Raw genomic sequence first — 24,887 nt, 5'->3', positions numbered from 1 at the left:
AGTGTATCCTTATTGTGGAGGAGTTCGGGTGTAGCAACACGGCGGCGACCTAACGTCACTTCCGTTACACATTCTGACGGGTCGCCTAATCTGATGAAACACCGGGGTCATATCTCCCCAATGTATTCAGTTTCGTCATCATTTATACTGTCGCATGAAATTTTACCACAGCGGGATTTGACCTTCACATGAGTCTCCGCCCCTCACAGAGAAACTTCCCCCTGGCCGCCCCGCCCTCCCGCTGTCAGCTGACCGGTGCGCCCAGAGTCACATGACACTTCTCAGCTCCAAGCACAGAGGTGTGTAGTGTAGACAGCTGACAGCGGAGTAATCATGGCGGGTATGGCCAGGGGAAAGCTGATCGCTGTGATCGGGGACGAGGACACTTGTACCGGCTTCTTACTGGGAGGGATCGGAGAGCTGAACAAGAACCGGAAGCCGAATTTCCTGGTGGTGGAGAAGGAGACGAGTGTGACGGAGATAGAGGAGACCTTCCGGTGAGTGAGCGGCCTGGACGTTCGTTTTTTTTGGAGGAGGAGGGGTGCATTGTTATAGAGAAGCCTGATCTCCGTGTCCTCTAAGTGAGCTCCATGTGAGGGGCCCTTCACCACAGGAAGGCGCCCCCTTTCCTTCTATCCATGGAAGGGCCCCTCTGGGCTCTACTTTCTATACACATCACTAGTATTACACACACGTGTGTGTGTGTGTGTTTGTGTGTATACATACACACACTCACACACTGCTGTGCTCAGGAAGTATGGCACCCACAAGTGTGTGCTTAGAAATTCCTGGCTGTCACTCTGACCCACAGATCAATCGCTGATGTATCTCAAGTATTCCAGTCTGACTGTCCAGCATGATGATTAGGGATGCCACCTCACCCGTCACCCCTCTTTCACACAGGCCGATTTGAGTTGTCAAATCGGAGCCTATTACCGGCAGTGGCACCGAATGAATCGGTGTGACCCTGACGATCTGAGAAAAACAATTGTTGCTCTACATAAAGATGGCCTATGCTATAAGAATTTTGCCAAGACCCTGAAACTGGGCTGCAGCCTGGTAGCCAAGACCATACAGCGGTTTAACAGAACAGGTTCCACTTGGAACAGGCCTCGTCATGGTCAACCAAAGAAGTTGACTGCACGTGCTCATATTCTCCCCGTGCTCATATAGTGTCATATCCAGAGGTTGTCTTTGGGAAATAGACGTATGAGTGCTGCCAGCATTGCTGCAGAGGATGAAGGGGCGGGGGGGTCAGTCTGTCAGTGCTCAGACCATACGCTGCACACTGCATCAAATTGGTCTGCATGGCTGTCGTCTCAGAAGGGGACTGTTCTAAAGATGATGCACAAGAAAGCCCGCAAACCGTTTGTTGAAGACCAGCTGACTAAGGACATGGAGTGATTTCGAAATTCGGCCAACCAAGCCTTCAATTTCATCTCATTTTCGTGGCTGGAAATCTTTTTTCTTTCTGTGGAATTTTCTTTTCATGCTAATTTCTTTTTCGATTACATTTCTTGCACGATTCTCCCATCATTAATTAAAAAATCGTTAGTTGAAAATAAAAAAAATTCCAACATGTCTGATTACTCAAATTTTATTGTCGCACGAAAATCGGCTGTTGCTGCGGGTCACTAATGGTGTGAAATACGAACAAAAATTCTTAGATAAGATTTTCTAAAGAAACTTCTTTCGAAATTCGACCCATCAACCTTTGACCAGTAGGACTTCTGCATTCCCCCCCCCCCCCCTTCCATACAATCACCTCATGCTCTGACCGCAGTCTTGCAGATTTTCCCCTCCTTTGGTTGTCTTGTGTTTGTGTTGATAACAGAGACTGAATGTTTACAGTAAATGTTCTGTGTCAGTGGTGGAAGTATCTACAGCATTCTGAATTGTACAGCTTTTATCTTGTGCACGATTATAAGTGTGTGTGTATGTATATATGTGTGTGTGTGTGTATATATATATATATATATATATATATATATATATATATATATATACATCCACCATTGAAAGGCCTTTTATTTATTTTTTTGCCCTGGCATTTCTCTTAACCACTTAAGCCCCGGAAGGATTTGCCCCCTTAATGACCAGGTAATTCTTTGAAATTCGCCACTGCGTTGCTTTAATAGACAATTGCGCGGTCATGCGACGTCCCCCTTTCTTTTTTATTTTTTTTTCCCCACCATAAATAGAGCTTTCTTTTAGTGTTATTTAATCACCTCTGTGGTTTTTATTTTTTGTGCTATTAAAAAAAAAAACTGTTTTGAAAAAGCAATATTTTTTTTCCTTTTTGCAATAATAATAATAAATACCCCCCCCCCCCCCCCAAAAAAAAAATATATATTAAAAAAAAAAATAATTTCTTCTTCAGTTCAGGCTGATATGTATTCTTTTGCATAGTTTTGGTAAAGAAATCGCAATACGCATATATATAAGCACCTTTTACGTCCATGGCCTGGGTAGGACATGATCAGGAGCTGTTCCTGCCGGCTGCCGATCATTAGCGAGGACTAAGGGCTATCTTTGACTGCTCAGTCTCCATACTGGGAGCAGGCTGTTAGCCTTCTCAGCATAAACATTGGCCACCCAGTAGGCAGGCAGCAACAGCAAATGACTGTTCAGTTTTCATTTGAACCATTTTTGTGGCCTTGACTGATGGCATGGTTTTAGTCTACGTTTTATTAAATGTAATTTCTTATGTTTTCTCTTTTTTTTTTTTTTTTTGTCCCCCTTGTTTAGGGGTTTTCTGCAGCGTGATGATATTGGAATCATACTGATAAATCAGTTCATCGCTGAAATGATTCGCCACGCCATCGATGCACACAATCTCTCCATTCCAGCCGTGCTTGAAATTCCATCGAAAGAGCACCCATACGATGCCAACAAGGACTCCATTCTGCGGAGAGCTAAGGGCATGTTCACTGCTGAGGACCTGCGATAACTGCTCATCGTCTGGAGGTTCCTGTTCTGGGTGTTTAACTCTTTCACTTCCAGAATTGTACTGTATGTCAGTGACATGTTAATAGTGGAAGCTGTCTGTATTTTTCCCCCCTTATAATTTATCTCAAACCTTAGCTGTATTATTTTATTAATAGTCTCTGTGTATATATTAGCTCTAATCAATGACCTGTTGTGTTCATCCATGTTTTGTGAGAGATATTGAAAAGTTTATCCACTGCTATAACATTCTATGATGTACAGAACAGATTCATAGCACATCAGATTTGTAATGCTCAGCAATCTGCAATAGACTTTGCAATAGCGAGTGTTCTAAACATATCTTGTGCTCCTTTACCTTCACGTGTCTTATGAATAAAGATCTCTCTATCCATGCTAAAACAAAACTCCCCTGCTGGCTGTTGTATTTCTACATCTGGCATCTGTATTGGTCAGAATACCTGAACAGTGAATACATCTGGGTGGACAATTTTCAACACGACTCCTTACACAATTGTAAAAATCAAATTTTGTTAAGCTGTGCAGTGCTCCCGGGGCCACCCACAGTTAGACAGAAAATATATTATGAATTTAAACTGACTTCAGAGTTTCCACTCTGGCATCTATGTCCGCTATTCGGTGCATTCAGCTGAGGGTGCAGGTCAGGCTAGAAGTCTACCCTGGCTCCATGTAATCCACAGAACAAGAAGAAGAAATAATCTCAGCCACTGCACACCATACAAGCCCAGTGTGTAATAGGTGATAACAGCCGCTGCCCAACTCCATCCAGGCCACTACCCTACTCCCCTGACCTGGAGGTATGAAGACTAAGCTCATTGGGTGGGGCAAAACATATGGGGGGGGGGGGAGCTGTGGTGCGGACGGAGTTAGGCTGAGGCTGTTGCCGCCTGTTAAACACCAGGTCTGTATGGTGTGCGATGGCTGAAATTTTGTTTCTCCTTGTTCTGCAGAATATATATTGGTTTAATAAGTGCCCTGCTAGTTCAGCCCTCTGCTGTTCTTCATGTTGCAGCTCATACTGGCTGCACCCTTTTGGTGGAACGGTTCACTCATGTGCTTTCTCTGCTATAGACGGTGTCTTGGCCCTGAAAACTTGTGATCTGTTTGTAAAAATGAATTACTTTTAGTTTAATCCATTCACATCACTGTTGTATTGTATTCTTTTTGTTTTGTGCATTAACATGTGTTAAAGGGACCAAATGAGAAGGCACTAACAAAAATGCTTGTATCATGGTTTTGGCATCTGCTCAATGAAATCTGCCTGTCCTTAATGCTCTTTTGCATGATGCATAAATAAACATATACTGCATGCTCATAGATGTGAAAAGACCTTAAAATTATATTTAAAGCTAAAACTCTTTTTGCCAGCTTTAGCCATTGGGGAAGATCTTCTTTTCTTGTCTCTGTCTCCAAATAAAAAGTCCCCCTCCTAGACTATTGTCTCCAGAACAAGTGTCCCCGAGTGGAAGATTTTATCTCTAGCCCTGTTCTGGTGACAATTGACAATTCTGGATGTTCTCTCGTGTTTTATCCTTGGGAGAATGACCATCAAGACAGACGCTGTTGCTGTCCTCAACATGGACATGGATCAGAGTGGGGAAGACTGTCATAACTACCTGTAACTATAAAAAATTAAAATAAAAAAAGTTTGCTTTTAGATGTGCTTTAAATCTGGACGAGTAGCTTTTTTTTTGTTTTTGTTTTTTTTATTTGTGAGCAACTTTTTGTCATTGAAACTGTTTTAGGGGAGCATATTCTAAATAATTTGATTCATCATTTTTGGCTAAATTTATAAATGTTTGATGTGTTTTAATAAATACCCTAACAGTGGAAGTCAGCGTTTTTGTTTATTTACTAAACTGTATTGGATATGTTTTTCTGTAGATGAGAGATTTACCACTAATTGCTGTGATGGTCGCTAAAGCTGTATACGTTAACAAAAAAAAAAACATTGTCTAGTTCCACAATCATTTTTCATTTTTAAGCAAATTTAACACATTTAAAGCCTAACACCATGTTTACCACTTTCCAGCTGATCTCATGCATTTATGCAACCTCTCGGTATGTGGGCTTTAATGCTGAGTGGCCACATATATGTCGGCCATAGGTAAACACTTCACTGTGCTGAGGGAACAGTAATGATCGGGTACCAGAGAGCTCCAAATGCATACTTGCAATTGAGAGCTTTCTGATCATGTTACTACCAATCACAGCAGTCAGATGATTGGAATGCCTGCCTCTGCAGGAATGGGTTCAGCAGGGTGGATTTGATTTAAATCAAGTAGATTTAAATCACAAGTAAAAAGTCTGGATTTAAATTATAATTTTTAAAGAGCAACTGTCATCTCTGACCCACTGTTGACTCAGACAGTCCCATTCACTTTAATGGGATGGCTGGGGATGCTGCAGTGGCACAACAAGGTGAGGGACGTGGCGGCAGCAGGTGAGTGGATGCTCGCTAATAAGTGCTGCCATAATGGATCTGAAATGACAGGTGCTCTTTAAATGTAAGGACTTATTCTTGCTGGTAGTTAGAAGCTTTAATATTTGCAAACAAAATGAAGGTTTCCTATTTAGAATATAAGCTGTCAGGTTAGTAAAACAGTGATATCGGAACTGATTTTAGGTTAATAGGTCAATCCCACATAGTTGGAGAACTACTCAAAATTCTTTTATTTAATTAAAACAATAACATTGCTAGTGCATGTTATCTCAGCTTGCAGAACTTGGATTCATTGAATGCATTTACCAAAAATGTAAATATTGCAGAATACCGTATATACTCGAGTATAAGCCGAGATTTTCAGCCTCTTTTTTGAGGCTGAAAGTGCCCCCCTCGGCTTATACTCGAGTCATCGCTGTCTGCCCGCTCGATCAGCGTGTCGAGCAGACAGACAGCGGCCATTCTATAATTCAAAAGCCGCGCCTCCGGCTCCGCCTTCGCCTGTGATAGGCGGAACACTGAATTTCCCAGCAGCCTGTGTTCCGCCTATCACGGACATCGTATCATCCTCGTACTACGGACGAGGATGATACGATGTCCGTGATAGGCGGAACACAGGCTGCTGGGAAATTCAGTGTTCCGCCTATCACAGGCGAAGGCGGCGGCGCAGCTTTTGAATTTTACAATGGCCGCCGAGGCGCCGACGAAGAGGGCACGGGACGGAGGCAAGGCAAGGCAAGGCAAGGCACGGCACGGGACGGGACGGGACGGAGGCAAGGCAAGGCACGACACGGGACGGAGGCAAGGCACGGCGGCAAGGAGGCAAGGCACGGGACGGAGGCTCGGGACAAAGGCTCGGGACACAGGTAGGCTGGACACACACACACACACACACACACACACACACACACACACACAGGGATGGATGGATGGATACACACACACACAGGGATGGATGGATGGAGACACACACACACAGGGATGGATGGAGACACACACACACAGGGATGGATGGATGGATGGAGACACACACACACAGGGATGGATGGATGGACACACACACACACAGGGATGGATGGACGGACACACAGGGATGGACGGACACACACACAGGGATGGACAGGCATGTCTCACCCTCGGCTTATACACGAGTCAATAAGTTTGCCAGTTTTTTTGGGGGTAAATTGGGGGCCTCGGCTTATATTCGGGTCGGCCTATACTCGAGTATATACGGTATATAGCCTCATGCTACATAACTAAGCTCCATTTCATGCTGATTAAAGTGAATAATTAATGTATCTTAAATAGAAAACTATCTTTACATAGATTTTTACTCCAAAAGCATTTTATTAAAATAAGTTTGATTTAAAAAAAACGATCTTATCCACCCTGGGGGTAAGTAAGGTTTTTAAGTAGTTTGTTTGGACCAAGCTGGTCCAAAGTAACTGTTTCAGCACTGTGCAGCAACCTGTTATAATCACTAACATCTTCTCTCCAGTAGTCCACTGTTTCAGAAGGGTGCAGACATCCAAAATGCTTAATCCAGACAGTGATCCAATCATGCAGTGTGAGGACGCCGCACATCGCCTGCTCAGCATGTAATACTGTATTAAAACAGTTTGGTGCTTAATCAGGGAACGCCAAAACACGTTCGATGTGGGGGTTAAAGAGGGGCTGAGGCCATTTTCAATACAGTATACTCACACCACATGAGTTGTATGTAGCTGAGACTGCATACATCACTGTGTGCTGGCAGCGGGCCTTAATCTCTTACACCCCTTTCACACTGAGGCGGCTTTCAGTAGTTTTAGCGCTAGAAATAGCTTCTAAATAGCGCGTGAAAACCACCTCCCATTCATTTCAGTGTGTTTTCACACTGGGATGGGGTTTGCGATTGCGATCGTTAGAAAAAGTCCAGCAAGCAGCATCTTTGTATACACCGCTCCCAAAACACACTGCCTATTGAAATGAATGGGCAGCGCTTCCAAAGCACCTGAAAAACGCTTCGGAAGTGCTGCAAATGGGCGTTTTTAACCCCTTAAAAGCGATCCGCTAGCGGATAAAAAGTGCTGCTTAACCGCTTAAGGACCGCCTCCTGCACATTTACTTTGGCAGAATGGCACGGCTGGGCACATCAACGTACAGGTACATTGCTCTTTAAGTGCCCAGCCATGGGTCGTAAGCGTGCCGCCGCCGGCGCGCTCACGACCCGGTCCTGAGCTCCGCGGACCCAATCACCGCTGGTGTCCCGTGATCGGGTCACAAAGCTGAAGAACGAGGAGAGATATGTGTAAACAAACCTCTCCCCGTGTTTCCTAGTGTGGCTGTCATCGATCGTCTGTTCCCCTTTATAGGGAAAGACGATCAGTGACATCACATGCCAAGCCACGCCCCCAACAGTAAAAAAAAAAACACACATCACATTTAACCCCTCCTCGCCCCCTAGTGGTTAACTCCTTCCCTGCCAGTGTCATTTACACAGGAATCGGTGCATTTAAATAGCACTGATTGCTGTATAAATGACAATGGTCCCAAAAATGTCCGATGTGTCTGCCATAATGTAGCAGTCACAATAAAGATCGCTGCCATTTACTAGTAAAAAAAAAATATATGAATAAAAATGCTATAAAACTATCCCCTGTTTTGTAAACGCTATAACTTTTGCGCAAACCAATCAATCACTAACTGCGATTTTTTTATTTACCAAAAATATGTTACCAAGAATACGTATCAGCCTAAACTGAAGAAAAAAAAAAGTTTTTTTATATATTTTTTGGGGATATTTATTATAGCAAAAAGTAAAAAATATTGCATTTTTTTCAGAATTGTCGCTCTATTTTTGTTTAGCGCAAAAAATAAAAAAACACAGAGGTGATCAAATACCACCAAAAGAAAGCTCTATTTGTGGGAAAAAAAGGACGCCGATTTTGTTTGGGAGCCACGTCGCACGACCGCGCAATTGTCAGTTAAAGCGACGCAGTGCCGAATCGCAAAAGGGGCCTGGTCCTTTGGCTGCAAATTGGTCCGGGGCTAAAGTGGTTAAACGGCGCTAAAGCGCTACTAAAACAAGCAGCGCTTTAGCGCTAATGCGGCTGTGGCCCAGTGTTTAAGGGGTTTTAGAGCCGTAATAAGTGTCTGAAAATGCATGCATTTACATTAAACTAAGACTGGTGCTCCATTAATTAGTAAATAATGCCGCCCCCCCGCCCACACCCTGCTAAATTGCAAAAGTTGAAGGTTTATTGATCCAAGGGCATAGCTCCCATAAGACATGGGAGATACATCCATGGATCAATAAACCTTCAACTTTTGGAATGTAGCCGTGGTGTGGCTTATCTATTGCTCCTGGCTGTGAGATAGATCCTGTGAAGCAGGACTGATTCCCATATTAGGAACTTGCTTGGAGCAGTACTTGCACCAAAATGTCATTTATTTACTGAAAATCAATCAAATAAAAAAATATATATATATAACCAGCCCTCTGGGCTCATGGGCAACTGCCTGGAACACAGTATGTTCATGTCGTAAGACACGTAGCCACTAATACGTGTAGATCAAGTCTGGACCTGCCTGATAGCTGCTCAAAATTCACCAAAAACCTAAACCAACTGAGATATCCAATATCCACTGAATTTTCCTGCTTGTTAACAAAAGAACCTTGTGAAATAGGTAGAGCATACGTCATAGGTATTCTGGTGGCATGTATTTATAGGATTATATCTCAATGCTTTATTTGAGACTCCTAATTAACATGCATTTATTGGATCTGTGCTTGCCAGTTTTAATTCCCCTTTTGTTTGGATCAGAATTTTCCCCATTTATAAAGATTTGCTTAGGTAGGTATCAAGTCTGTCTTTTCCTCTTACCACCCAGCCATCCTCTGGAATCATAAGAATGTGTTACCATGTTGGTAATACTTATGTGTGAGTTCTTGCAGGCTTTGGATGTGGAGACAGAAACACAATGAGCTTCATGCTGAAGACACTGAGATTTGAATGGTATGTTCAGACTAATTCATGGTTCTTTACTTGTTTGTCTATGTTTTACTAACCTCTTTAGTTTATAATTCAGTTCTAAAGTGTTTATAAACCTAATCGCAAAGATTTAATATAAGTTTTAACATGCTAATTTAATTTTAAAGGTAATTTTCTGTGTTTTAAAAAAAAAAATGTATTGTCCTTGTCTCCGTATTTCATGTATGAAGGTGATAACGCTGTATCCCGGTCTCAAAATTGTGTTCATTGTCACCTTTTAAAATGGCAATATACCTTGCAGTCTTAATGTGCACACTCAATTCAACACTCCATACCAAAACTATGTAGTAGAAGCCCTACCTAAAAAAAATTAGTTTACATCTAGTCACAGAATCTATATGTTGATCTCCTTAACCACTTGCGTACAGGGCACTTTCACCTCCTTACTGCCCAGGCCAATTTTCAGCGCATGTTGACAATTGCACGGTCATGCAATGCTGTACCCAAACAAAATGTTTTAGCATTTCTTTAACCACTTACAGACCGGACCATTTTGCTGGTCAAAGACCAGACCACTTTTTGTGGTTTGGCACTGCGTCGCTTTAACTGACAATTGCGCGGTCGTGCGACGTGGCTCCCAAACAAAATTGACGTCCTTTTTTTCCCACAAATAGAGCTTTCTTTTGGTGGTATTTGATCACCCCTGCAGTTTTTATTTTTTGCGCGATAAACAAAAATAGAGCGACAATTTTGAAAAAAACGCATTATTTTTTACTTTTTGTTATAATAAATATCCCCCAAAAATATATAAAAAAATTTTTTTTCCCTCAGTTTAGGCCGATACGTATTCTACATATTTTTGGTAAAAAAAATCGCAATAAGCGATTATTGATTGGTTTGCGCAAAAGTTATAGCGTTTACAAAATAGGGATAGTTTTATAGCATTTTTATTAATAATTTTTTATTATTATTTTTTTTACTAGTAATGGCGGCGATCAGCGATTTTTATTGTGACTGCGACATTGTGGGGGACCCATTGGACTTTTTTGACACATTTTTGGGACCATTGTCATTTATACAGTAATCACTGCTATATAAATGCAGTGATTCCTGTGTAAATGGCACTGGCAGTGAAAGGGTTAACCAGTGGGTGGCAGTGTAGGGGTTAAGTGTTCCTAGGGGTGTGTTACTAACTGTGGGGGGGTTGGGCTTTCATTTAGTGAACACTGATCTCTGCTCCAATCACATGGAGCAGAGATCAGCGTCACTAGTTGCTAGGCAGAATGGAGAAATGCTGTTTACACAGCATTTCCTCCATTCAGCCGTCCCATGAGAAGATCGCGGGTATGCCCGCGGTGATCGAGTCCGCGGGTCCCACGGCCGGACTCACGGGGGTCCCAAGCGGCGCGCTCCCGATGGCAGGGCGGCATTGAAGATTGGACGTACATGTACGCCAATAGGCCTGCCCGTGCCATTCTGTCGACGTACATCGTCGTGCGCTGGTCGGGAACCGGTTAAAGACAAATGGAGCTTTCTTTTGGTGTTATTTAGTCACCACTGGGTTTTTTATTGTTGCTAAACAAATAGAAAAACTTTTTTTTTTTAAGTTTGTTACAAAATTTTGTAATATAATTTATTTTTTCTCCTTCACTGATACGCACCGTAGAAGGCACTAATATACAGCACTGACAGGCATCACTAATTGGCATCACAGGTGAGCATCACTAAGCACTGTCAGGCATTGCTGATGGGGCTGCACTGATGATCACTGCACTGATTCTGATCTGTGCAGACCCTCCCCCACTGTCAGTAGAGCCGCTTATCGGCTCTCCTCTATTCACGCCCTGTCAGCAGTGAATAGAGGAAAACCGATAACCACCACTTCCTGTTTACACTGTGATCAGCTGTGATTGGACACAGCTGATCATGTGGTAAAGAGCCTACATCATAGGCTCTTTACCATGATCGGAGATGTGGTGTGTCCGTGCGACACACACAGTTACATAGTAGGTGAGGTTAAAAAAAGACACAATACCATCAAGTCCATGTGTTTGATTATATGTCAGTGTTACATTGTATATCCCTGTATGTTGCAGTCGTTCAGGTGCTTATCTAATAGTTTCTTGAAACTATCGATGCTCCCCGCCGAGACCACCGACTGTGAAGGAGAATTCCACATCCTTGCCACTCTTACAGTAAAGAACCCTCTACGTAGGTTAAATCTCTTTTCTTCTAATTTTAGTGAGTGGCTACGAGTCTTTTTAAACTTTTATCCCTATTGTTTTATCCCTATTGTGGGGTCACCAGTATGGTATTTGTATATTGAAATCATATCCCCTCTCAAGCGTCTCTTCTCCAGAGAGAATAAGTTCAGTGCTCGCAACCTTTCCTCATATCTAATATCCTCCAGTTCCTTTATTGGTTTTGTTGCCCTTCTTTGTACTCGCTCCATTTCCAGTACATCCTTCCTGAGGACCGGTGCCCAGAGCTGGACAGCATACTCCAGGTGTGGCAGGACCAGAGTCTTGTAGAGCAGGGAGGAATTATCGTTTTATCTCTGGTGTTAATCCCCTTTTTAATGCATGCCAATATTCTGTTTGCTTTGTGGGCAGCAACTTGCATGCCATTGCTGAGCCTATCATACACTAAGACCACCAGGTCCTTTTCCATCCTAGATTCCCCCAGAGGTTCTCCCCCCAGTGTATAGATAGCATTCCTGTTTTTGACACCCAAATGCATTATTTTATATTTTTCTACATTGAACCTCATTTGCCATGTAGTTCCCCACCCCATTCATTTGTTCAGATCTTATTGCAAGGTTTCCACATCCTGTGGAAAAGTTCTTGCCATGCTTAGCTTAGTATCGTCCGCAAATACAGAGATTGAACTGTTTACCCCATCCTCCAGGTCGTTTATGAATGAATTACATAGGATTGGTCCCAGAACAGAACCCTGGGGGACACCACTGCCCACCCCTGACCATTCTGAGTACTCCCCATTTAGCACCACCCTCTGAACTCGCCCTTGTAGCCAGTTTTCAATCCATGTACTCACCCTATGTTCCATGCCAACGGACATTATTTTGTACAGTAAATGTTTATGGGGAACTGTGTCAAATACTTTTGCAAAATCTAGATGGCAACTCACCACCTCATAGAAGGTTAATAGATTGGTTTGGCAAGAATGATTCTTCATGAATCCATGCTGATTACTGCTAATGATAACGTTCTCATTACTAAAATCTTGTATATAGTACCTTATCATCCCCTCCAAGAGTTTACATACTATTTATGTTAGGCTAACTGGTCTGTAATTCCCAGGGATGTATTTTGTGCCCTTTTTAAATATTGGTGCTGCATTGGCTTTTCTCCAATCAGCTGGTACCATTCCAGTCAGTAGACCTTCTCCTTTGCTTTTATATGCATTTTTACATTGGAGTTAAGCCATCCAGGACTTTTGTTCACTCTTTTAAATGTATTACCCAGTGGGATGTATTGGCTAATGCCCTTATTTAATATGCTGTTAAAGCAAACCCATCTCTCCTCCGTGTTCTTTGTTTTTGTAAGATTGTATCCCAATTTATGCCTTTTAGCAAGGCTCGTAGTTTAGGGAAGTTTGCTCTTTTGAAATTCAGTATCTTTATATTCCCCTTATGTTTCCTATTTGTGTGATTTATACTGAAGCCAATTGACCTGTGATCACTGTTACCTAAATTTCCCCATATTTTCACATCGTGATCAGGTCTGCATTGTTGGTAACCAGTACATACAGTAACGCTTTATTTCTAGTTGGTGCGTCTACCATCTCACCCATAAAATTGTCCTGCAAGACGTTTAGGAACAGACGAGCCTTAGATGAATGCATGGTTCCTTCCGCCCAGTCTATGCCTGGATAGTTAAAATCCCCCATTATGATAACACTTCCCATCCTTGCTGCTAATCCAAATCCAAATTGTGGTAGGAGATCTGTTTCCCCTTCCTCCCTCAGGGGCTTATAGCACACTCCCAGTAATATTTTCCCCTTGGCTTTATCTCGTTGGAGCTCAAGCCGTAAGGATTCCACCTCCTCCCTAGCTCCCTTAGTGATGTCGTTAAGGAGTTCCCCTTTAAAAGCAAAAGTTAGCCCATGGAATTCTAAGAGATTAGAGGGGGGGGGGGGGGGAGGGGAGACAACAGCATTGGAGAATGGAGTGTGGAGTTCCCCTTTAAAAGCAAAAGTTAGTCCATGAAAATCCAAGGGATTAGAGGGGGAGACAAGAACATTGGAGAATGAAGTGTGGCATTTCTCTTTAAAAGCAAAAGCTAGCCCAAAGGAATCATATGCATTAGAGTGGGAAAGGTTAAATGCCCCTTTAGGAGGAGCTAGAGGAGCAAGTGTCTTTTTTTTTTTTTTTACATAATTTTAACAAGGTGCATGTCACATGTTGGCAACGTAACATGCTAACATGACCCATGTGCAAATCTCCTTAACAAAATTCATAAAGGTGAACCAGCGTAAAAAAAAAAAAATTGTCAAGTTTAGAGGTGCACCCATTCAACCCATACAAATGCATATATGTTGCTTAACATTTACTAAGATTTTGGCCACGCTGTGAACAAATGTATGTGAACAAGAGCAAGAGCCGCTTGTGCATGCGCACTGCTTACATTGATCTCACGCAGTTCTAAACATACTTGCAGGTACAGCAGGCTTTCTCTGAAAAAGTTACTTTCTCATTCTATTTTGGGCATATTTGTTACTTGGGCAATTGTCACTAAACATCCTCAAATCACTCCAAAATATTGGCACCTCCATCTTCTGTCAATATTGAATTGGAAATGCCGTGCGCCATGTCCATAGTGGCTCACAGATTGCACTCTCTTATGTGCAGAGATCCCTATAGTAAATCGGGGATTCGTGCTCTGTTACCGGCACACCATTTCGTAAATATTGAAATGTGCATTGCGCCTCGCCGTGCGCCTCTACTGATGGCACACGGCTTTCGTAAATCACCCCGAGTGTGTTTGGTGCGCTTCAACGCGAGCATTGGGGTGTCACTAGTTTTTAATCTGACTTTGATAGGTTGTCTCCAATAAAGCTGGCCATACACCATGCAATTTTCTTATTCAATTTCCTTTGGGTTTGCCTTCAGCTGTGTGGTACAGGGGCCTGTCTGATTGCACACACATTGAAGGTGTTTAGATTTGGCCTCATATTATATGGTTTTGGTAGATCTGGGGGAGATCCATAGAGGAGAGTTGTATGGTGTATGGCCAGCATAAGACCAAAAAATCTTAGCGCTGGAGTTTTGTGTTGTTGATTACGTGCATTGGGGTGCCTTTGGAAATGGATGCACATTACTGAAACACATCATAACATAAAAAGTGTAACCCCAGCCCAAAAGTGTTTTTAAGTAATGTTGATACTGATCTTATCTTCAAGGAATTAAAGTGTAACTAAAGGTAAAACTTTTTTTTAGTTTTAGATAAAGTGGAGCGGGATTAGAACACTTGACAGTTTTTATTGCTGTCTGTGCCCCATTAAGGAGATTCACCCTCTCCTATTTGTCCTGTTTACCATTATCAGTGAAAGTAAAAAAAAATCTAAAAGTTTGGGTTTTCCCCAGAAAAGTAATAAAGAGGAAATCTTCCAATGGGGACACTAGTTCTGGTGACCTGGGGCTCACCGAGGAATCGCCTAATTTTCAGGGATTTTCTCTCACTTTCTGTTTGGCTATGGGACAGGAAGTGAAGAGAAATTGCCACAATGGGACCTAGATATAAAAAAAACAAAAACGCCATTTGAGGGGTTATAACCCTCCCTTGCTCTATCCAAGATGTAAAAAAACATTTGTCTATAGTTCTACTTTAATTTGGAAAGCCAATTGTCATAAAAACTGTCCTTACAAGCATATATCAGACCACCTGAGACTTCTCATCAGTTGCAGGTAGCCTGATCTGCAGCAGATTTAGCCATCCATGGCTACCAATATCACGTAGAAGAAAAACAAACTGTTGTGTTAGAGTGGGTGTGTGCACTACTGCGGCCCTAAAATGATGTCTAAGTGAATACCTAACAAGTGATAAAAACATCAGCTGCCCAAATATATGCTGATTATTGGTGGAGAAAGTCTAAATGAGCCTTCTCTGTAGATAACCTACATAAACATGGGCAAATTTGGCAAAGAACTGATTGTCTAAATAGTGCAGCGCTAATCCTTGGTTTAAAAATTTGTGAATCTATCTTTTTATCACACTATGCATCAAAAAACAATAATTCTTAAAACATAAAAAAAACAAAATGTGTATTTAGATATAAATATCCAACAATCTTTTGTGCTGTCCCTTTAAGAACAAGTTTTTCATTTGTCCTTGTGAAATCACACGACCAAAAAAGTTTTTCAAGCTGTATAGTGCTATTATTTCCTGTTTGCAATTTTGTGAGCTGCAATGTATACTTTTTATTGAGACAAATAGCTGCCAGCACCATTATACACATTCCATTTAAAATGTGTATACCCTTCGGATCCTGCCCCTACATGTTTCATCACACCTCGTGATTTCCTCAGGGGGATATGATTGGATGATGCTGTTCCCATTCAATATATTCCAATCAAATCCCCCTGACGAAGTCACGAGATGTGATTAACATGTAGGGGCAGGACCTGAAGCTTGATGCTGTGAGTAAATCAGAGATACAGGCGAGTAGTTTTATGCTGATGGTAACTGCAGAACCCTAGGTATTCCTTGCTATGGTGCACAAGGCTGTATTTTAATTGTTTTAATGTGAGTATTGTACTAGCCTGTGATGGAATAAAAATAGTTTTTTAAGGATAAAGCATGATTGAACGTCTTCTGCGTGGGAAAATAAGCTGGAGACTGGAGGCTTCTAATCAACGGGAGAAGTGATTCACACGTGAGGTGTGTGCCTAGGTTCACATTGATGTGATTTGGCATGTCAATGGTACTGTCGGAATTGGTGCGGTGCCGCACCAGTTCCCAAAATTAGTTTCTATACTACTTTTGGTGACTTTGGGGTGCCATATGTATAGATATCTGTACAGAAATCCGCACAGATATCCCTGAAATCGTTCCCTAAGTTGGACTGACATGCGGGTATGCAATTGTGCGAGTTCAGCTGAACTTGCATGATTTCAATCCCGCTGTCAGTGTGAACCTAGGCTGAAGCACAGATGGAGTAAAGGCTACTGGAGTAAAGTATCAAGGCTATATACAGTAGCTATGTTAACAAGGTGAGGGCACATCTGGTGAAGGCGGCACAATTTCAAGTGATCAAGGTACAATGAAAAGAATTGGAAATTAGAGGATATTTCTGCAAGCAAGAAATAATAGCGCTATAAAGCTTGAAAAACTTTTTTGGTTGCGTGATTTCCCAAGGACAGATGAAAAACTTGTTCTTAGAGGGACAGCACAAAAGATTGTTGGACATTTATATCTAAATCCACGTTTTGTTTTTTATGTTTTAGGAATTATTGTTTTTGATGCACAGTGTGATAATTAGATAGAGTCACTCATTTCTAAACCAAAGATTAGGGCTGCACTATTTAGACAATTGGTATTTATACACATTTTAAAGGGAGTGTGTTAGGGTGCTGGCAGCTATTTGTCTAAATATAAAGTATACATAGAAGCTCACAAGATTGCAACACATTTACATTAATACTTTGGCAAAGAATATCTTGTCTTTATGGCAGGAATGTCATTACCTATTTAGTCCCAATGATATATGTAAAAATAAATGAGTGCTTAGATGGGGTTTACAATTACTTTTAGATCCAAAAAGGTATTTTACAGATCATGAAAATAACCACGTATGAAGCATTTCTTCTGATGGGAAAATGTTGTTTTGCCAAACACGGTAACCATAGTGACTGATCATCAACAAGAGTAATGACTCTTACATGGGTCTCAAGTTAGTTTTCTCAGGCAGCCAAGTGTAACACTAGGGAAAGAATTGACAAGGTGTCCTTTGTACACCGGTACATAAGGAAGGGTAATGGAACAGCCTAAAGTGTTCTACACATTTTCTTGCACAGATACATGCAGAGCAGTTGAAGCTGGCCATTGCTTATTTTAAATATCTACTAGGTAGAAATCAGCCTCATTGAATCACCTATTCTTGTCATATATAGAATTATTTTATATACTTTTGTGTTTTTTTATGTGGATTACTGTCTTGTGATAACCAGTTTCTCCAATGGCACGGGAGTTTAATCTAACCACCCAGAAACAAGACTTTTTGAAGGAATGTTATCTCAAAGAAATCCTGACACGTGCCAGTTGGCGGCATCACTATGGACAGAACTTACCATGTTTTGCGAATACAAAACACAACATTTCTGTGCCGAAAATTAAGGATAATTTCAAGCTGCCGGCTATTTCTCATTCAGCCTTTCATGGCAGTATGGATAAGAATGGGAATAGCCATGAAAACAACCAAGGCCCAAAAGACATTAACAAAATAGATGGAGGAGAGACAACTTGCTTTACTGATACTGTGATGAGACCTGCCAGTCCCAGAACGCTTAGTCTGCTGTATTCTGGAACTTCTAAAGAGGAGCAAGGACGTTACCACTACATGAGAGTAAGAAATAAACTCAAACCAGAGAACAAATACACCTACCCATTAATTTCCAGCTGGGATTATGGGTGGCAAATGGGTGAGTCGAGGTGTATTATTACCTTTCTGTGTTTAATTTACCCCTTTATGTGATTTTTTGCGATACGGCACTACGTTACTTTAAGGCTCGGTTCACACAGGGGCAACACGACTTTTGGAGGCAACTTGGACGTGACTTGGACGTGACTTGGACGCGACTTGGACGTGACTTGGACATGACTTACAACACTACTTTAAGTCGCCCCAGGCCAGGCAACTTGCCGTGGCCAATCAGAGAATGAACTCTCAGGGGGGAACTCCTTTTGAGAGCTGATAATTCTCTGAGAGTCGCCTCCGTATAGACGGAGATCCGACTTGGAGACGACCTCCATTGAAATCAATGGGTATCAGTCCCCTACAAGTCGGATTGAAGTAGTACAGGAACCTTTTCTGAAGTCGGAGCGACTTCAGTAGTGTGCATTAAGACAGCTCTCATTCACTTACATTGATTTCTACATGTTGTGCGACCTGAGGTGACTTGGGGCGACTTGAAGTCGGATCTGAGTTGCCCCTGTGTGAACCGGCACTAACTGACAATTGCGTGGGCGTGCAACGTTGGACCCAAATAAAATTGATGTACTTTTTTTCCCACAAATAGAGCTTTCTTTTGGTTAGATTTGATCACCTCTGTGTTTTTTTTTAATTTTTTTGCGCTATAAACAAAAAAAGACTGCCGATTTTGAAAAAACAAACCATATTTTTTACTTTCTGCTATAATACATATTAAAAAAAAATGTAAAAAAAAAAAATTCTTTCATCAATTTAGACCAATATGTATTCTACTACATATTTTTGTTTAAAAAAAATCCCAATAAGCGTATATTGATTGGTTTGCGCAAAAGTTTTAGCGTCCACAAACTACGGGATAGATTTATGGACTTTTCTTTTTACTAGTAAAGGTGGCGATCTGCGATTTTTAGCGGGACTGTGACATTGCGGCGGACAAATCTGACCCTATGTGACACTTTTTGGGGACTAAAAAAATGCACTGATTACTGTATAAATGATACTGGCAGAGAATGGGTTAACATCATGGCGATCAAAGGGTTAGATATGTTCCCTCAGTGTGTTTTCTTATTGTGCGGTGGAAGTGCTGACAGGAACAACCCAGAGATCGCTGTTCTTAATCACTAGGAACAGCAGATCTCCATGTTGTCCCCTGTCAAAACGGGGATCTGCCTTGTTTCAGCTCTATCCGCCGCGCACCGGCTCCTCCATACAGCGGGTGTGCGTGTCCACACTATCTATTGCATGAAACTACTTACAGGTATGTCGTTTTGCGCAATAGAGCCACGCTGCCATAGTATATATATGTGGTGGGCGGGCTTTAAGTGGTTAAGACTAGACCCAATTTGTTAGAAAAAATTCCTTCCATTTCAGGGGTACATTATTATAGTATATAAAATACCCCTTGAGCCCCACAATGCTGTAAATCCATTATGAAAGAGTATGCAACAGTCTCACCCTGGGCAGGCCACACCCCCAACATGTTTTGCTCCGCCCCCTGGAGCTAAGTCATTGCTCCCTTTGACTAAGCTCCAGAGGGGGGCAAAGCAAAATACATTGGGGGCATGGCCTGGCCAGAGCCCGGTCTGAGACTGCCACATAACTTTTTCATAGTGGATTTGCAGTGATATGGGGCACAAAGGGTTATTTATGTCACTATGTGTTGACATTTGAAGTTCCTAGCAGACACTCCCAACAGTTGGCAATGGACTAGGACACTCTGGAGGCTGTGCGGCATCCACATTTTTATATTGTTGCATTATTATACCCTTGCGTCGTATTTGCTTCAGTGACCTTCACATTAACGCCTTCCTGTTCACTAATATTACTAAATTTGTACCACAGCTGAACATCTAACATGACTGCCAAGCATAGGACATGTAATGTTAGCTGTTGGTAATTCAGATTATACTATCTCAGGAGTGCCCAACCAGTGGCCCGCGGAGCCTTCTGTTGTGGCCCGCGACCTCCTGCTCTGGGATAGAATAGAAAGAATACTGTTATTAAAGGTCAGTTTATTACTAAAATCACAGTGTATAGTTACATAGTTAAATAAAGACACAAGTCCATCCAGTTCAAACTGAGTGAGTGTCTACAATTGTCCCTATCCCTGTACATTGCACACTCACATCGGTCCCTACCCTCAAGGATCCAATAGTACAAGGTCCCCATTCATATTCCAGGGCCAATTTGGGACATAAGCCAATTAACCTACCTGCATGTCTTTGGAGTGTGGGAGGAAACCCACGCAGGCACAGGGAAAACATTCAAACTCTAGGCAGGTAGTGTCGTGGTTGGGATTCAAACCAGCGACCCTTTTTACTGCTAGGCGAGAGTGCTACCCACTACACCACTGTGCCGCCTTCTAATATATGGGCATATCTTTTCTGCACTGGTTACTGGGCTGCTTTCAAACTGATCCGCAGGTGCAGAGCAGTTTACCTGCGGGTTACCTGCAGTGAGCCATAGACTTTTATTATTACCTGCAAGTTTGGTGAGCTTTCTAAAAGTGCACCAAACCTGCAGAATATAATAGAAATCTATTGCAAACTGTAGGAAAGCCAAAGGTACACTGTATTGCACACGTGGTGCGGGTAAACCGCAGCGCATCAGTGTGAAAGCAGCCTTGGACCCCTTTCACAGTGTCAGCCCGACAGTCCGACCAATTGGACCCTCCATTCACCTCTAAGTAGTGGCAGACATAAACCGACTTGTGCTCTACCTCCAATACGATCCGCTAAAAATTATCGTGGGCTGCGTCTGTGTGTGCTCTGCAAATGCAGAGTGGTCACGGACATACCATCCACCCGCTCCGCTCATTGTGGCCCGTGACCGATTACCAAGTCGCTTAAGTGGCCCTCGCTCTTCAAAAGGTTGGGCACTCCTGCACTATATCGTATCTTGTGAAAACCTATAAGGCTTCTTGTACACTTGAATCACTTTGACCGTCGGCTGTGGGAAAACATTTCAAAATCATGCCGCAATTTTGCGGCCAGTGGTCAAAACGTTACTACTCTAAAAGCAATCATTCTGCATTCAGGAGAAGAAGGTTAGGGGAGGTTGAACCTCCTCTAACCTCAGCAGCTCCTAAATAATCCTAAAAGCCTATGTGTACATGTACACATAGACTTTTATGGAGTTGGGTGTAGGAGCGTTGGCAAAAAAATGCCAAAAGCTCCTAAACTCAAGTTTAGGAGCTGCTGGTGTACATGGGGCCCTACAAACTAGAGTATGGCTGCTAAAATCAAATGTAACTGACTTGTGACTCAGCATTATCTGCCATTGTTTAAATAATATCTAATATACTAGTCAACAATATCAAAGGGACATTACAGTGTATTTTCACTGAATACACATTTAGTTTTATTACTGGAACATTTATCTGAAAGGCATTTTAGATTTGACTTTCACATTTTTACATTGCTTTTTCATTGCTCGTATTGCTATACAGAGAGTGTTTTGCTGTAAACCAGTCTAAAAGCTGCCATACATTGCCCAAATTTCATCTGATTCGGTAAGAATTTGCTGAATTTCTTCCAGAATTTCAGCCAATTCAGCAAGAATGAGCTAAATTTGAAGCCGTGGGTGGAATATTGTTGGCCAAACAGTGACTGTATCCAATCACGTGCAGCCACTGTTTTGGTACTCTGACAGCAAGTTCTGGTTGTTGGAACCCAATGGCCAGCCATAGAGAATTTCCCATTCCTGCATTTATTTTGGATGGAGGAATCTGTCAAATTTCTTTCATTTGGCCTGCAGGCTGAAAAAATAAATCTATAAGTGTATGGCCAGTAGTTATACATTGTAATTTTTAATCAAGAAACTGTGGCTGAATCTGATCTATATACATATGTCGTGGAAATTTGGCTGCTATGCTATGCACACAGCCCCACTACCTACTTTGTGCTTTCAATAAGCACCCATTTCCATCTTAATGATATAATGCTTTAGGTTACCTTCCAACACATTCATCCCAATGAACAGACTCAACCATCCTTCTACGTTCTCAGTTCCATGCTTCTGCCCCCCCCCCCTGGGGGCTCAACATCGCCTTTTATTATCTCCCAAAGAATGACAAACAGGAAGTCCTGCCCCCAATAGGCAAGCACTTCCTTAGTACAGAAAATGACATCACAGGAAATGACATACATTAAAGGGGAGGGCATTCACAAGAGGAAATGCACACGCCCCCTTTTAGTCAGAATGGAGCACAGACCATAGTGCTTTTAAAGTAAACAGTATGGGGTGAGCTCATTATGATTCTTAAAAGCTTGAGACAATCTGCGGGGACTTTGCTACTGGTGTTGTTAACATACGGTACAAGTATTTTAACAAGGCAGATACCAATGTCCTCTCATTAAAGCAGATATGTATCCAAAAAGGATAACGTAGCCACACAGAGATAAAATAATATGTCTATCTCGTTATGTAGACTTCGCTTCTCTAATGCCCATATTCATTTGAAGGCAAAAATCCCAGCGCATTGCGCTTGATGCCTACAAACATCCACAGACACAGAGAACACGTCTCAAATCCGATGAGAAAGTTTTCATACTGACTTTTTACCACTGGTCTCAATTTGACCCAAGTGCGCTCTGATAGAGCGCTCCTCTATCAAACCAGACACAGGGAGACAGATGGCAAACTATAAAACACACATCCTAGAATAAAATGTTATACAATCAAATTTTCCACAACACATATAGTTACCAAATGTAGCAAGAAACAAGACTTTTAAATTGTTAATGCACATTCAACAGATTATATATATTATGATCATTATAGTATCTGAAAAAAACAATAGAAAGGATACTATTTATCAATGTTTTCACCCAAGATTTGCTTTATAGAACAGCTTTATAATCAAAACTTAAAATTGGGTGAATATCGTGTTCATCTTGTGTGAGGAATGTGATAAACAGACTCCAAAGACTAAGGAAGCCTATACAATCTATTGCAACACCTTATGATGATGTTATTTGTTCATTTTACATTTGACTAGTCAATTTTATTTTTTTACCGTTATTGTCAGAAACATGGTAAGATTTGATCATGGGATTTGCTGTTTTTGCCTAGTTTTGTGCTATTTAAGTAGTCTGTATTGTTTGTTGCACATTCCACTTAACGAGGGCCAGCCCTATGGGCTAGTGCTGGCACATTATATGAGAGCCCATGTTAGTCTGTACTAACTTGACTTCCCAGCCCCAGTCTGTTTATGTTTTTAAGTTTAGCCATTTTGACGTGTTTGATTCCTGACTTGATATTGTCACCTATCTATATTATTTTACTGAAAGGGTAGTTGATTCTTGGAACATGAATATGAATGCCTTCAAGCATACTTGGGACAAAAAGTTAACGAAAAAAACAAAAAAAAATACAAATTATGTATTAAAAATGCCTTCAAATATAGTTGGGACAAAAAGTTAAGGAAAAAAACAAAAACAAAAAAAATACAAATATATATAAAAAAAAAAACAGGAAGACTGGATGGACTACTGTTTTTTTTTTCCTGCCTTTTCTATGTTTATTTAAAGGGAACCTTAAAGCGGAGGTCCACCCTAAAGTGGACCTTCCGCTCATTGGAATCCTCCCCCCCTCCGGCGCCACAATTGGCACCTCTCAGGGGGGAGGGGGTGCAGGTACCTGTACAGTACAGGTATCTGCACCCACTTCCTGGATAGCTCTCTGCGGAAAGGGGCGTAGATTACGCCCCTTTCCGAAAGTCCCCCGCTGCCTGCTGGGAAACACACGGATCCCAGAGGCAGCTGGTCCATCCTCATTGCGCAGCGCGACTCCCGCATGCGCAGTAGGGAACCGGGAAATGAAGCCGAAAGGCTCCACTTCCTGATTCCCATACCGAAGATGGCGGCGGCAGCACCCTAGAGACGATCGAGAGATCGGCTTCGGGTGCCGACATCGCGGGCGCGCTGGACAGGTAAGTGTCACTATTTTAAATATCAGCAGCTGCAGTATTTGTAGCTGCTGGCTTTTAAAAAAAAAAACACGCACTCCCGGCGGACTCCCCCTTTAAAGGCATAAAATATGCGAGCTGCCATTGCTGGCTTATTTTCAATGGTGTAAGGTAGAAAGCAGTCCTCCTCATCCTAGTTGGAATACTTGCTAAGATATTGACCTAGGGATAAATATGCAGCCTCTGAAGTTTCAGTTGTTGCCCTGCATTTTGTGTCATTGACTCACTGAGTTGTAAAACACAGATGCAGAGTTTCACGTTAGGTTTTGAGGGATTTATCTGCCAACCTCTATTTTCTGTATGCAGCATAGTGCACTAATAAACAATGTGGTTATTTTCTTCCAGGTAATGCAACTAAAAACAATGGAAGTTTGTACCGGCGTTGTCCTATTGTGAATGACACCTTCTTCAGAAAGAATGGTATACCCTGCGAACCGCATCCTAAGGATATGGCATTGTAACTTTGTCAGACTGAAATACATTTATGATTATTTAAATGCAAAAAAGTAATTTCACAGATGTAATTTGTGTGACGTAATTCCACTGTTTATATAACAACAACAAAAAATAGCCAATAACCATAGAAACATATTTCCATTATCACATTTTATTGAATTTCTCGTGCAATCTTGAGTAGAATTCTTTTAGTGCTATTACATCGTTAATCAGGTTTAAAAAAAGACCATCTAGTCCAAGAAATAAAAATAAAATTAAAATAAATCATACAATCCCATATACACCATCCTTTACCCACAGTTGATCCAGAGGAAGGTGAAAACCCCCAGCAAAGGATAATCCAATTTGCTACAGCAGGGGAAATAATTCCTTCCTGATCCCCCAGGAGGCAATCAGATATTCCCTGGATCAA

General features: G+C 41.8%; 2 protein-coding genes across 2 annotated transcripts; both read left to right on the top strand.

Moving 5' to 3' along the window:
- The first annotated feature begins 245 nt into the window (after window positions 1–245).
- On the top strand, window positions 246–4,800 carry ATP6V1F (ATPase H+ transporting V1 subunit F). Its single transcript, XM_077471504.1, has 2 exons — window positions 246–497; window positions 2,749–4,800. The coding sequence occupies exons 1-2, from the start codon at window positions 334–336 to the stop codon at window positions 2,948–2,950; spliced, it is 366 nt and encodes a 121-aa protein (XP_077327630.1). The 5' UTR covers window positions 246–333; the 3' UTR covers window positions 2,951–4,800.
- A 4,379-nt stretch (window positions 4,801–9,179) lies between these two features.
- On the top strand, window positions 9,180–24,499 carry SPMIP1 (sperm microtubule inner protein 1). The gene is made up of 3 exons (XM_077473543.1): window positions 9,180–9,408; window positions 17,573–18,043; window positions 24,365–24,499. The coding sequence occupies exons 2-3, from the start codon at window positions 17,581–17,583 to the stop codon at window positions 24,478–24,480; spliced, it is 579 nt and encodes a 192-aa protein (XP_077329669.1). The 5' UTR covers window positions 9,180–9,408; window positions 17,573–17,580; the 3' UTR covers window positions 24,481–24,499.
- Window positions 24,500–24,887: the final 388 nt, after the last annotated feature.

The sequence above is a fragment of the Lithobates pipiens genome, unplaced genomic scaffold (assembly GCF_037356315.1).
Source record: "Lithobates pipiens isolate NorthernLeopardFrog02 unplaced genomic scaffold, aLitPip1_a1.2 Scaffold_8, whole genome shotgun sequence".
Lineage (NCBI taxonomy): Eukaryota > Metazoa > Chordata > Amphibia > Anura > Ranidae > Lithobates > Lithobates pipiens.
The sequence above is the reverse complement of the archived record's forward strand: the minus strand, read 5'-3'. Positions and strand labels throughout refer to the sequence as shown.